We start from the raw sequence: 14,194 nt of genomic DNA, 5'->3' as shown, positions 1-14,194 counted from the left end.
TTGTGCTGCGATCCTTTTTCTCGTAAATTATGAATCACATAAACCCATCCCTTGCGCTACCGGTAGAAGGACCGGATGGAAATCGATTGCCGACCAACGAAAAATCGACAACAAGGCATCAACTTTCGCCCAAAAAATACCAGTACGCTTTTCTTCCTCTGTGCAACCTCTCGAACCTTTCTTTTACGACACAGGCGTAAATTGCAATCTTTGCGCTTGTTTGTCGATCGTAAAAAGCACTTCGTAAATATCGGTGTGGCCCTTCGCACCTTCCGATTGGCCAGTGTTTACCATGGCAGCAGCAAACAAAGCTACTGCAAGGCTTTACTGCTGCCCACGTTCAAGGAAGGATAAAAGAGATACCGAAGATAGTACGGCTTGCAAAAACACACTAAAAAAAAGATGACGGAACAAGAAACAACTTCCTCCGTCGGGCTACCCAAAACTCTGCTCGTCCATTATTTTTCCCTTACCAAAGGGTGCAGGCCAGTGACGTCAATCTTAGCCGACCAACGGACGGACACCGTGCGACAATCACTGCCTCGAGGGCGGAAAAACCGGAACGACCGAACCGGACACACCGATGGAAAAAAAAGCGAACGGCGGCTATTGGATGATCATTTGAATAATTTATTGAAATTGATTTCACAACACCTTCGGGGCAGCCATCGTGGCCCCCTCGCACACCAAGCCAATGGGCAGTGGAAAAATGGAAGAAAATGTCTCAAAAGACCGGTCGAAGGTGTGCAATACATAATGAAGAAGGAAAAATTGAAATGAACACAAGAAACAAAATTGCAAACGACTGCCACTCGGATAAGCAGGACGAAATGAACTCCCGGCTTTGGCTTTGCTGTCGGTGCCATTTGGTGCCACAATGGTTTTATGGTAGCTAAAATATTTTCTTCTTGTTTTGCGCAACAAGCAAGCCGACACGAAAAAGCTATCAATTTGCTTCGAATGGCTAGATTTATGCCCGAAAGGCTAAAGGTGTAACTGGTGACATTTTCTCGTTAAAAATCCTTTTCCATCTCCATCATGAAATGGTTGCATATTAAAAAAGATAATTTTATGGTTTTTATTGTACACTCCCTCACCACCTTCTTCGTGAGCTCCCCCTTAAACCATTAAACGCATTAAATTAAATAAATTGAGCGGAACACGATTGGGAGGATGACAAAGCTAGAATAAATCAAACTCCCAGGACGAACCAATCTTTCTCCCTCACTAATTGTGTCCATTCACATAGGCTCACGTAGGGGGCAACAACCTCCCGGGCGACATATGGTTAACACGAGCAGGCTTACATCATCCTCCCCCATCCTCCTTCACTCCACCGCTTCTGATTTGCTGAACTCCATGAATGTTTCCTCGGGTTGGAGAAAAGATAGAACGGTTGGAGAAAAAAAAAGAAATGCAACGTAGGCACCTCGAACGAAAATCTCCCATAAACCCTTTTTTTCCCGTACACCATTTCATCCGCCTGGGACACCACCGGCACTCCGGTGAATGGACGGAGGGGTATGAGAATACCCGAAACTCATAAATGTCGATCTTCTTCGATGATGCTCAAGAACGAACTTTTATATTCCCTCCAGTCCGATTCCTCCCATGCTCGGGTTTTCCGGGTCCGGGTTGCTGTGTTTGTTCTCACTCACTGCCACTTCCCAATCAGCCGTTCGCCTCGTTTTCGTTCAAACGAACTGATAATAATCTCAGTCGGTGCCGCCGCCGCCACGGTAAAGCTTCCTTATAAAGCTTCCCGAATGGGCCACCACCACCATCACCACCGCGGGCGGGAAACGAACGAATAATCTTCACTAAACAAATCAACCGAACCGAACCGGGCGAACGGAGCAAGGGTCAAAAGAAGAAAAAAAAACATCCCTTGTTCGCGGTGTTCCAGAAAGCATCAACTTGATCCTTCTGCGCCGGAGTTAATACGGCGAAGAAAGTACGTAAAAACCACCCCATCACATAGAGCCAGAAGACCGCACGGTACGAACAAACGCGATGCGAAAGAAATATGCGTACTTCAGTCTCTCACCTATCTTAAGGGACGGGGGGAGGGGGGGGGGGGCCTTGTCTCCCCACACGGAACGCAGAAGAAAGAATAAAATATATGACCGCCATAAAACCGGGTGAGCGCAGAAAGAACCGAACGCTCCGTGACTCCGCGAGAAACAATAAATTTAAACGTATGCACCAAGCGACGAACCCTCCCGTTTTTTGAACGATGCGACAACAACGACGGGTTCGGTCGAGAATGACGGACGGGTAGTAAAAATCGTCGTATTTAAAATTTCGATTTATTCCCCGCCCGAAAAAGGGAGGGGGAGGGACCCGGTGGTACGGGTCCGAATCCCGGGAAGAATCCTCTTCGCATTTGCCTTCGCGGAGGGCAACCGTTTTTCTTGGAATGATTTTCACGTTTTCAATTCCATAGCCCGAACGATTATCTCCCCACCTCGTCGAAGTGCGGGTAGACAAGTGGGGGAATGATTGGATCAATTACGGGAACCATCTGCTAGATCGTTTGATTAGATTTTATAATGCCCACCGTGCTCTTTCCATTTCCATTTCTTCTCTCCCTCTACGTGACGTGACCGATGTGGAATCAGGTGAGTTATGCAAAACTAAGTCAATGTTGGAGCAGAAGAGAACCTTTTCTCCCTCACTCATTAACATTCGGGAACAAATAGATCTATGTTTGGTTTCCATTATCATAGTTTGGAAAATTCATTCGATCAAAATTGAAACTATTTAAATCTCGTTAGCCTATAGGCCAGTGTTCCGATCAAGGGAAACCTATTAAAACCCGACCTCCTGCTGCAAACCCGAGGACAAACACACACAGATGGTACGTACGTTTAGGAAAAGGCAAATTAACGACAAATGCGTTCCTTCCGGAACGGGGCAGAACGAACCAAACACACACACAAAAAGGCGACCGCTAATTGAACCACCAAGCAACAGGTGCAGCTGGTCTTTTAACCGCACAAATCCATTTCCGGTGCTAAATTTTCGACCTCAAATGTGTCCCTTTGTAGGCAAATCTCGGCGCAATTCATGCCGGTTCTGGCCAGTACGCCACTTTTGCGATTCGGTCGTTATTAAGGAGGAAGGCCCGGCCAAATTGGTTGCCCCATGTGCACGCGCGCGGTAAAACAGTTCCCAAATACCTAATGACGCTAATTAGCCACCATGTTTACACACATCAATCGTCATTGACCTCCGTGGGTGGGGGGGGGAAGGAAGGAGCGCTTTTACGGACAGTAAAATTCTTCTCTTTCCACTGCACATGATGTCGTTGTTGGCCCGAGAAAAATGATGATGCTGCATGCTTGCTGGCTGGTGTTTCTGGTCCTCCAGAACGCTACGTGACGCGGCTCGGTACGCTTTTGTGATACGACGCGTTTCGGGCCGTGTCGTCGAGGTTACGATCGTTAAAGTTGGTTTCTGCAAACTGCCGAAACACTGGCCAGCCATTAGGAAGATGAACATTTGTCGTTTGGCGGCCGCAATGGAACCACAATTCGTAGTTACTATTGTCTCTCGAGTGTCTAATTGGTTCGTGTACTTAATCAACCATTTGAACAAGAGGTCGAAGCATCCACTCGACATTCAAGCTGTCCTACTTACGGACCGAGATGATGTGTGTCTTTATTATCGTTTTATATCATCTTTGCAATAAACACGAATAATAACCACACGGAAGTGCAATCAATCCTCCCATCAGAAAAAAGACTTTCGCTGCACGACGTTGACGTAACAACACACAGAGCGCAATCATGATCCCACGATCGTTCGACGATCGCCATGTGGTTGCCTGCTCTCTCTCTCAATGCTTGCTTTGATTTGCGCTCGGGGCGGACAATCATCATCGTTATACTTTGCTCCTTTTCCACCATCATCCCTCTGCAACAACGAAGGATATGGTTGATGCGCACGATTAAGAAGCAAATTACTATTCATTGATGATATAGTCTTGCCTCCCTTCCTGCGTGTGGCGCAGGGATCGTCGAAACATTGACTCACCCATTTTCCCGACTCCGAAGGGGCACGTGTGCGTTCGCGTGAAACAGGTGAAGAAAAAACAAAAACAACACTCTGCACGCGGAAACAACACCCACCAGCTTCCATCAAGCCAGCACCTCTCATCATCAGGTGCACCTTTACGGTCACGACGTTCAACAAATGCGATTCGATCTCGTCCATCACGAGCACCGGGGCGGGCGGCGGGCTTGAAGGGAGCTGCCACAGAAGATCTGCCTTAACAAAACGCACAACCCTGAGCAACCGGAAAACGCTGCGTTAAGCGACTGGAAAATGGCACGATTCCGTCAAGACGGAACAGAAAGATACTTCCGGTGGAGGGATGGGGAACAGCTGTTCCAAACTTAACTCGTGCTGTTGCACATTGCATGGGGGAAAACGATTCCAGAACTCGGTGCAATCGAATTTAGCGAAATTGTTTTCGGACGAGAATGGAGAAACATCAACTAAACGCTTGTATAATTGCAACAAGGTTAATTTCCACGAGCGGAAAAATTGCATGTCAGACCAGGGCTTATCTGATTTTGAGCGCAAAATTATCAGCTTCATCGTCAGCCTGTTTTACGACGACGAGGTTAAAATGGTTTTGCTTTTCAAATTTAGCGAAGAAAACATCAAGATGTCTTTCACTCGCAGACACGCTCGAAAAGCACGTGCTCCAGAAGCAGTTTAAAATATCGTTAGCATGTATTACTTTTCATTCCCATTTTAACGGCTCCATCTCACATTATGAAGCAATTCGAAAACAGTAATAAATGCAGCATGTAGAATGCAATTCAATTTGTTCAAGTTTGAAAAAGAGCACAGGTTAATTGAAAAGTAATTACAGAGCTGTCAATGTCGTATAATACAAAACCCCCGTAGCTACCGGCATTCCTTTCTTATCAGGGCACTTTGGTGTGCATTTTCCGGAGAATGAGAAAAATACACCGCCTCAAATTGATTGTCACGGAAACCCTGTTTTCATTTGTGAGGTGCATTAACAAAACGACAGTGGATATTTTTCTATTTTACCTAAACCTCCACTGAAATGCATGCGGCAATATTTGGACACATTTGTTACGAGTGCTCCGTCCCATTTCATTAGCACAAAGTAGGGAAGAAAAGAAGGGAAAGCCGAATCCGATCAGCACCTTTTGTCCATCCACCTGTAAAAAGGATACACTCCGGGATCGGTGGTTGGCTTCCTTTTGAGTTCTGGTTTCGTTGCCCACTTAACGATGCCCGAGTTAAAGGTCTAGGATCCCGGGATAAGAAAGGACGGAAACAACCTGCTGCGGGTGAAGCTGGTTTCCAAATTTGTTACGGAGGAAAAACGTAGGCCCGTTGCAACGTCATCGAAGAGCGGCTGCAGCTAACGATGCGATGAAGCGCATTCCACTGACACTGAAGGACGGTCGTTAGGTCGTTAACCAAAGGTTCGGGGTTTGACCGATATCCTCTTAAACCGTTTAGCTGATAGGAAGCTTTTCTTTGCACAGGTAGCCCAACGAAAGAAAACGCTTCGAAGGATACGCCCGGTACGGCATGGCACATCCGGTGCAACGAAGACATTTTTTCCGCCTGCGACATCATCTCCCTTCCCGATGAAAACCCGAAAACATGGGCACATTACAGTGAGCACGAGCCCGCATTGGATCATAACTGCAAGTAATAAAGCAACCACCTCAGATGTAGGATAGTCCGCACTGCGAACCTTCAAGGAAAGGAAAGGAAGAAAAGAAAAACAAGGAAGCACGAAAGCTTCTGAAACTAGCCGAACACTGAACGCCCTCAAGTGCAGGCAGAAACAACACGAAAAAAAAGGGGCGAAAAGGTGCGCCACCTTCATAAACCGTTAAAAACAACCTGCCTAGTCGCACACCGGCGTGTGGTGTGTGTGTGTTTCGTTCATCTGCATGAACAGAACCTTAAACATCTTGCGCCATGCGCATTCGGGACAGGATAGGACCAGGAAACGCTAGCAGCAAACCAAGCCAAGAGGCCATTTCGCTGCCGACCTTGGTGACAGGTTGGGTTAGGTAAGGTAATTCGAGGGCAAAGAGGAAGCAAGCGGCAAAAAAAGCACACACAAGAACCCAAATTACCTACGGCCAACGACCGGTTGTAAAGCAATTGAAATGTCATTCTAAAGTGTGGAATGGGGTGTGCATACAATGTGCATTGAGTCCTTTTATTTATTTACATTTCTTGGTTGTTTAAATTTTTAAATCGCGGTCATTAAAAGGTTCAATTTACTGTTTAAAGAATCCTTCAAAAAGAAATTTAAAAAAATGCCAATAACAATTTAGCGGCGAGCGAGAAAAACGCACTGGCATATTTTACGCCGCATGTATGATATTTGACAATATATGGCGCAATAAATGTGTTCGTGTTAACGTGTCTCATGGATTCTTTGTGGATTTCCTCCGTCAAAGTCAAGATTTTAACAGCGAAAACGAATACGAATTGAGTTGGAACTCAAAAAAAATTGTCCTTCCACACTTTAGGGAGAATTCAGTTTTGGGTTCCTTTTTCGAATAGGTTGCGTGAAATTAATGCTTTTCGCTTAACGATTGCATATAGAGTTACACAGATTCAGATTCATGAATCTGAATGATTCTTTGCATGAATCTTTAAATGAGATTCATGAATATTATAATGAGAGTCATGAGTCCCAAGGATTCGTTAACTGATAAAAAGTGATGAGCAAAAAAAAGGGGAAAAGAGACTCCTTTTTTTTTGGTCACATGATCCAGGCCAATGGAAGAATCAAGGAGATTCGTGAAAGATTCATGAAATATTCATGAAAATTCATTAAACTTTCGGAAATTTTATAAACGTTTGAAGATTCGAATCCCGAAAGATTCATGAATCCATCTTAATGAATCTTAATCTCTTTGCGAATTTTTGTGTTAAATATTAAGTGCTACAAGAATAGAAACAAAACAAAAAAAAATTGGAAAAATTCAAATCATTCGATCCGATCGTCCGATCACCTACTTGGATTATTGTTGTACTCCGGCCATACCGTTGCCACCTGACAGCCGAGCGCACGTCGATTCAGGCTTCTGCAGCAGGACCACTTCCGGCCCAACCAAAGCCCCAGATGGTAGCTGAACGATTTCGGGCTGTACTCTTCGCAGACTGAAGGGGAAGAAACAAACCACAAAAAAGGGGAAATAGTGAAACTACGTGAATCATCGCTTTAACGCGCAGTGCAGACAGCAAGACGTCGGGAGGCAACTAAGATACGGGGTTGCGGTCAACCCATCCATCAATGCCCGGACGCGAAGCACTTACCCTTCCGTATCGAGGAGATCCACTCCGTCCGGTCCTTCTCGCTGTCCGCCACTAGGTAGAGCGTGTACTGGGGCAGCGTCGTTCCCGGGTAGATGCCGTCACTCTCGCAGTATCCTACTTGAAAAGGATATCCCTGCAGGAAAGCGGAGGGAAAAACACACGACAAGAAGAGTGTTAAAAGTATGACGAGCAGAGAACGCTGTATCCCACACTGGACCGTGGTTTTTGACGTTTTCAAGTAGCTAAAACTAGGACTCACATCCGGTGCCGCCGCATCACCGCCTTCGCCGTGCAGGAGTGCCGGTTCCACGAGCCGTACGCCTTTCACGCTGATCCGGCCCCGTTCGCGTCGCTTCTGTGGATGTTCCCGGGGGCACGCGGAATGGAATGGGAAGCAAAGAATAGTTTGTAACATAGTTAGCACCATCCATATCTACCACCTCTGCTTCTACTCCTCCACGAGGAAAACTTTTCTCCCTCAAGCTCGTGATGTTGTGCAAAAAAAGAAGTATAATCGTATCGTAACTCGTTCGAACGGTGTTGGTTATAGCGAGCGTGTGTGATGATAGTTTTGGTAGCGAAGCGCAAAAGTTGGTGCAAAATGATGGAAATGATTAAATGAGCAAAAGCGTGTTCGCGTGTGACGGACGTGCTTGAAAGGGAGTCTGAAGGGAGGTAGAAGGATACGAACAAACCACAAAAAAGGTGCAGTTGAACCGACGAGAAGGAGCAGAAACTATATCCAGACATATTAATTGTTTTCCTTGAAACGAAAAAGAAGGAAATGGGAAGAAGTTCTACGGCGTACCAAGAAAAAGGATATTTATTTTGATAAACGTGCAAAGTAGAACTGAACTCTTGCAAGAAGAAAACTAAATAATTGGAATACTTTACAAAGCATGCTTCTAGAAAGGGGACGAACAAAGTACAAAACTAACAAAAATTTATCGTAAGAAATTATAACTTCATAAAACAATTATCGTAAGTGTAAAACATTTTATACCCGGGAAGGAATATACGAATGGTTCAAAATTAAAATGTATCAATCTATGGCACCATTTGCACCGTGAAATCATATAGAATACATTTTCCATTTCCCCTCAGGCACTCTATCGACACACTCCCCGGAAGCAGTGACGGAAATATCACTTTTCTGCAACGGTGCGTTTTCACAACGATGTCCCATTTCCTGCCTGCGGACACGGACACCCCAAGCATGATGAGAAGTGATCTACGGAGGAAATTGTGCTTTCCTGTACCGAGGCGGGTACATGAAAATGTGGGACACGTGTTACACCCCGAATGCAGATACCTTTCACCGAACCATTGGATGCATTCCATCGTAACACGATTGGGTTTAAAAATTCTCACTCATCTTTTCATTTTTTCTTGTTTTTTTTCTTTTAAGACATACATCACACGGTAAGACGCTCCTTACGACTGGAATTGGACTCCTGGCCGTAACGAAAGAAGCCATATTTTATGAGCTTCAACCGAGCGTCGGATTGTTCGGGTTCCGTTCGGGCAATCTATCTAAATTATTCACCATGCCAGGCTTACCGGGAGCGTCCAGTGACCTCCGACCACTCCAGCACCGAATGGATGAGTTCACACTTATTTAAACCCCGGAGTGGTACCAACAGAAGCCTACCGAAACTTCCACTCCGAGGGAAAAGAGTTCATGAACTCTTCAGAGGAAGATTAAATTCAAATTGTTTTCGGAACATTTTTCATCCCCTTCAGGCTTGATGGAAACCGATCGAAGAGGTGTTCTAATGATGTTTGCCCGCTTCCAAAGGCGAAGTCCGCTGACTAATTGCGTCCCTAAAGAGGATCGTGTAGACGACCCTCTTCCCATGAATTCTTCAACAGTTGCACCGACAAAAATGACGATCGCACTGAAAGGTACTCAATTTGTCCCCGGCGGCACGTTATGGTTGTACATGAATTGATCAATCAACGTGCCAAACACTCCGCAGACCTCGGAAGCGTTAGAAACACCGATGTAGGTCGGTGTATACGGTGCGAAGAATATTAGTTTCCCTTTTTCCTATCGTTACTAACGCGCTATAAATTAATCATCGTTTCGTTTTGGCTTCCCTCTAGTTCACATGGGGGACCCTTTTAACCGACAATGTCGTCAACGCGGTACAACTCTCCGGTGTGTCCTTCTCCGATTCCATCCGACCCTTTCGATTGGGTCAAATATACTCCTCCCTTCGCCCACCGGCTGAGAACGTAGGAGCCCAAGAGCAAACTGAAACTGACAATAGAGGTTCAATTTTCAAACCTCTTGGAGATGGAATGAAAAAGAACGTAAAGATGACCCAACCCAAGCATGGGTCATTTGTAGGAGGAGGGAGGATGGGGAGGAGAACCTTTTACCCATTGAGGTCCTCCCGAGGCATCGGAGGCGAACTCTAGCGATTCGTTCGCTCACAATGGGATGTAAAGAAGCCGGTCGAGAGAAATGGGACACACCGCGGAGGGCTCGAGGGGGTGGGGTTTTCAGTGACGGAGTTTTCCGGGACACTGCAGCGGAAGATTGTGTCTCCCCGTCCCAGTGCATCTCTCTATCGAGTTCTATTACATTGTCAAACACACAAGATTTGTAGCGTTCTATAAATCATGGCTGCAGCTTCCACATCATTCGACAGGCTTCTCCTTTCGTCGGTCGGACCAAATTGAGGACGAGTGTCATATTCCTTCGATTCCGTCCCTCCCCACACACAACCCTTCGTCTGCCCATACGAAAGGGTTTCCCTATATTGTAAAGAATCTGGGAGTGCTCCACCCGATGAGCACCCGATTGTGGAAAGGAGGGTGAGAATGAACCCTTCGGAGCCGGACACCACACAATATCGCGGGCTCTCTCGAAAGGGACTTGGGTTGTTGTTCCAGCTGATGACTGATTTATGCCCTGTTGGACGAACGGAGCAACTTCCAATCACCGATCAGTTAGCCCCGACACGACAATAGTTCGCAAAGACAAAGCCCTGAAATGGGCACTAGGTTGAGGGAAGGTAAATCTGAACACAAATTGAAAGTTTTCCTATTTTCCAGTCAACAGAAAAGGGATTCAGTTGGAAAACGTTGTCCCACAGTAATGTTTGTATTGTGCATTCTCATGTATTGCAAGTTGCGCTGAAGAGTTGTAAGAATATTCGTTATATAAAATCCAAACAATTTTCTTAATCGTTTTAACATTTGCTTATAAATTCTGAGCCATTAAGATGTATGAAAGCCGTTTAACACGTTAACTGCCATGTCAGCCAAAAGTGGGTGACAGCAGCAATCAGTTCTAATAAGTTTTGAACATGAAAACTGTACTAATATTAAAAACAAGTTTTTTACTGCCAAGCGTTTTTAGCACAATCTTGATCTTTTTGATAAAATTTGTTTATAACATTTTGTTAAACCAACGATATTCGAAGGCCAAGCCAAGACTTACCTTCCCAAAGAATTCATTTTTCATAATACTTTAATTTTAAGTTCTCATTTTCATTCATTTATGGGATAAAAACTTTTTAGAACTATTGACAGCTGGCAATCGAAAATGATAGCAATGACAGTCAACATGTTAAAAAAAGTAAGCCGGTCGCCAAAACATATGATATAGCCTACGGTATGACCTCGAACTCAATAAACATTAGTAGCCAACATGCCGTTATCATGAAGTTCTGTGCGAAACCAAGCGTATCGAGAACTTTATCGATAGGAACGATTATTTAAATATAACAAAAATAAACCCACAAAAAATACCACAACCCACCACACTACCGAAACAAAACAGTCGTACACACACACGCCAAATCTTATCTGGGTCGACTTGCGACGGCCACAAGGTCCATTTTCAACCACTTCTTCTTGTGCTACGACTGCCGTCCGGACGAACCGTTTTAAACCATTTTCCCGAACCGGGGATTAGATTGGCCCGGTGCCAAAAAGGACGGATATAGGCTCAACCTGGTGGCAAAAAGACAGGCAGAAAATTGCTGAAACTACCGCACATCGAGTGGAACCTGCCAACGGAACTATTGCGCACGGAAGCAGCGACCGAATACCGAAGCGCACACACACACACACATGCCGAAAAGGGCATACCGGGGCGGATTCTCTACCCCTAGCAAGGGCAACTGAACCTAAAACGGCGGACAGCATGGAAAGTTGGAAAAGCTCAAGGAACGATGCGCTTTAAAGTGATAAATTCAATCGCACCGATTGTATCTTTCGAGAAAGAAAGGTTTTTGGTAGTAAAACACAGGGGAAAACGTAATAGAAAGGTATGATGGAAAAGTGTACCCTATCTGGATAAACGAATATTATGTTTTACAACAAATTTATTTGCATACATGATTTTGACAAGTAATTTATGTAGCAGAAATATTAAGCTGACATACCTTTAATTTTCTATCGAATGTAGCTTCAAACAACTCGTTTGAAACTCACAATTAATCCTTCACCTCGAACAATGACAACGCCACCTTCACACTTCAGTCTTTCGTCACTTTATTGTCTTGTTTTGTATTTTTAATTATTCCTTCCCACGGCTCAACTTTTCCCTCCCGATCGTCTAACCGGCTTCGGAAAATACAAACAACAACGAACCGACTCCGGGAGGATGCGTGTTGGTTTGGAGATGCAGATGAAAATTATCGACCAAGGGGTGGACTGTTGGTCAACAGAGAGATAGAGAGGAAACGCACACAGTGTAACACAGTGTGTCCCGCCCGCTTTTACTCCCACCGAAGACACGTCGCACGAGCACAGACACAATTCATCAAATCCGCAGCAGCTCTCAGGAAGGATGATTTTGATGATGTGTTCCTTTTTTTTGTTGTTGTCTTCCACCAACCTTCAAAGGATTTTTATCTCCGCCAGCCTTCGTGGGATACCGAACTTTACTACGCAATAATCATGGAGCATATGTGTGTAGCGTAAAACACACCTCACAAACCTTGGCACAATAGGAAGATCATTTTATGAACACTTTTCGGAACACGGTTGCGGTTGGCGGGTGCAGAAAATATGCACATTTCGCTCGAAAACGTTTCAGAGGGAATCGGTTTCCACTTATAAAGGATGAAAAAAACGGGAAAATCAATGCCCTCTCCGACACGTTCACTAATCCCAATATGTTTTCCCGACAAATTCACTCCTACAGACTACGACAGGCTGTAGCTAGCTGACACTTTTTCTTCAGCACCTATTGGATTTCAGATTTTTTTTTCCAAACGGAAGCCGGAAAAATTGAACACGATTCACTACACTTAAAGCGCCGGACATGAAACGCCTTTTATCTACGATTAGGCTTCCTTCAGCGGTATGCCAAAGCTAGCAAAGACAATCTGACCGATTTTCACACAGGATACATTGATGGGAAACTCGCCAGCAAACGCACGGGAAGGTAGCACGAAAATCACGCCGACTTGGATCGCTTCCGGACGGCTTTTCGATTCGCACGAAACAACAAAACTAACGCAACGCACGGAAGAGCCGCCTGCTGCGAACGGTTTGCGGTCGGGTTTTGCTAGTGTGGCTTTTTTTTTCTTTTCTTTTCTTTTCTTGCCCGCTTGCAAACAGGATAGGGCGGCTCCTGGTGCTGATTTTCCTGGCACCAACACAGGCTCGACGGTAGACGCGTTTTTTCCGTCGTCGTCGTTGCCGGAAAATCGACACCCTAACTGCGAAGCCCGGAGGGGCCCGGCCCGTACACCAACACTAGCGAAGAAGGCGTACTGCACCACCCTTCGGATGGTTGTACAAACACTTGTACATCGTGCTAGGACTTTCCCGAACGGCAATTGTTATAGGTATGTGTGTGATAGATGGAGAGAGTTTTCCCTGATATAACCCTTGACAGGACAACAACGTTTACCTTGTGGTGAATAGATTCGGTCTATTTAACAACTTGCCTTGAAAATCTCCACACAAAATACTTTCAGTTTTTGTAAGAAAAATTCATGTGAATGATTGAAATGCTTTTTTCCCAATGTTATGCTAACTCAGTGAACATTTTCTGTTAGGTCAAGCGTTACCATTCAACGCAATGTTTTGCCGTTGACGAAAAGTTCTTGCTGAAAACGAGCCAAGGATCAATTGCCGAGGGTTTATCAGTTCACCACTAGCTCACACTGATACAACCATAACCACGCGAACAACGTTTCACAGGCGTACTACTAAGCTTGCGAAACCCAAACATTGGAATGTAACATACCAACATAGAGACATTTCGAAAGACCCTTAAAAAAAGTCGTGTCACAAGGGAGTCTCAACCCCGTTCTACCGTGTTTTTTTCTCACCTTCTCCCTGCGTGTCTAGCGAGGGGATTAACCATTACGGCGATTAAAGGGAACGTGCATCATTCCCAGGCCGGCGGGTACATTTGGAAAGTTTTAGGGGAGAATACGGCTGCGACGTCGTGCCCACCCTCTTCAGACAAGCCCCCTCGCGGGAGGGCCGGGTGTGGTGAATCATCCTTGCGTGGTACACGCGTTTTCCGTGAAACCGTCCGCCACCGTGTCGAGTACCCACGTCAGCAATCGTCGACGCATCTTTAATCGAATTTTCTCTCCCCAAACCAAGCGCAACCAGGGTGTGTTGGTTGCAATGGCATGCCTACAGCGGAACATTGAGGGAGGCGATTCACTGGAAAAATCTGTACGAGACAGTATGCACTTTGTCCCATATGCACGCGTGTGTGCAACGATGTGTCAAGGAATCGAAGCAGAAGGACACAGATGAGCAACTGTAATGAGAATCTTGGTCGCTGTCAAGGGGGCTCGTGATTGAAATAATTCATACCAACACGCGTGAAGAGAGCAATCAGCGCGAGGAGAATTGTTCGGGATTAGGA

At 45.4% G+C, this 14,194-nt stretch overlaps 1 protein-coding gene across 1 annotated transcript in view; it reads right to left on the bottom strand.

The window, feature by feature from the left end:
- Positions 1-14,194, bottom strand: part of LOC131282735 (tyrosine-protein kinase Btk29A) — a 76,102-nt gene that overhangs the window by 55,709 nt on the left and 6,199 nt on the right. Inside the window, exons 2-4 of the mRNA XM_058312270.1 lie at positions 7,598-7,693; positions 7,339-7,471; positions 7,039-7,182 (exon numbers count right to left, since the gene is read on the bottom strand). Of these exons, the coding sequence (XP_058168253.1) occupies positions 7,039-7,182; positions 7,339-7,471; positions 7,598-7,693 (373 nt within the window). The remainder of the gene's footprint in view (positions 1-7,038; positions 7,183-7,338; positions 7,472-7,597; positions 7,694-14,194) is intronic.

This window comes from Anopheles ziemanni, chromosome 2, assembly GCF_943734765.1.
Source record: "Anopheles ziemanni chromosome 2, idAnoZiCoDA_A2_x.2, whole genome shotgun sequence".
Taxonomy (NCBI): domain Eukaryota; kingdom Metazoa; phylum Arthropoda; class Insecta; order Diptera; family Culicidae; genus Anopheles; species Anopheles ziemanni.
This window is presented reverse-complemented; position numbering and strand designations above follow the sequence as displayed.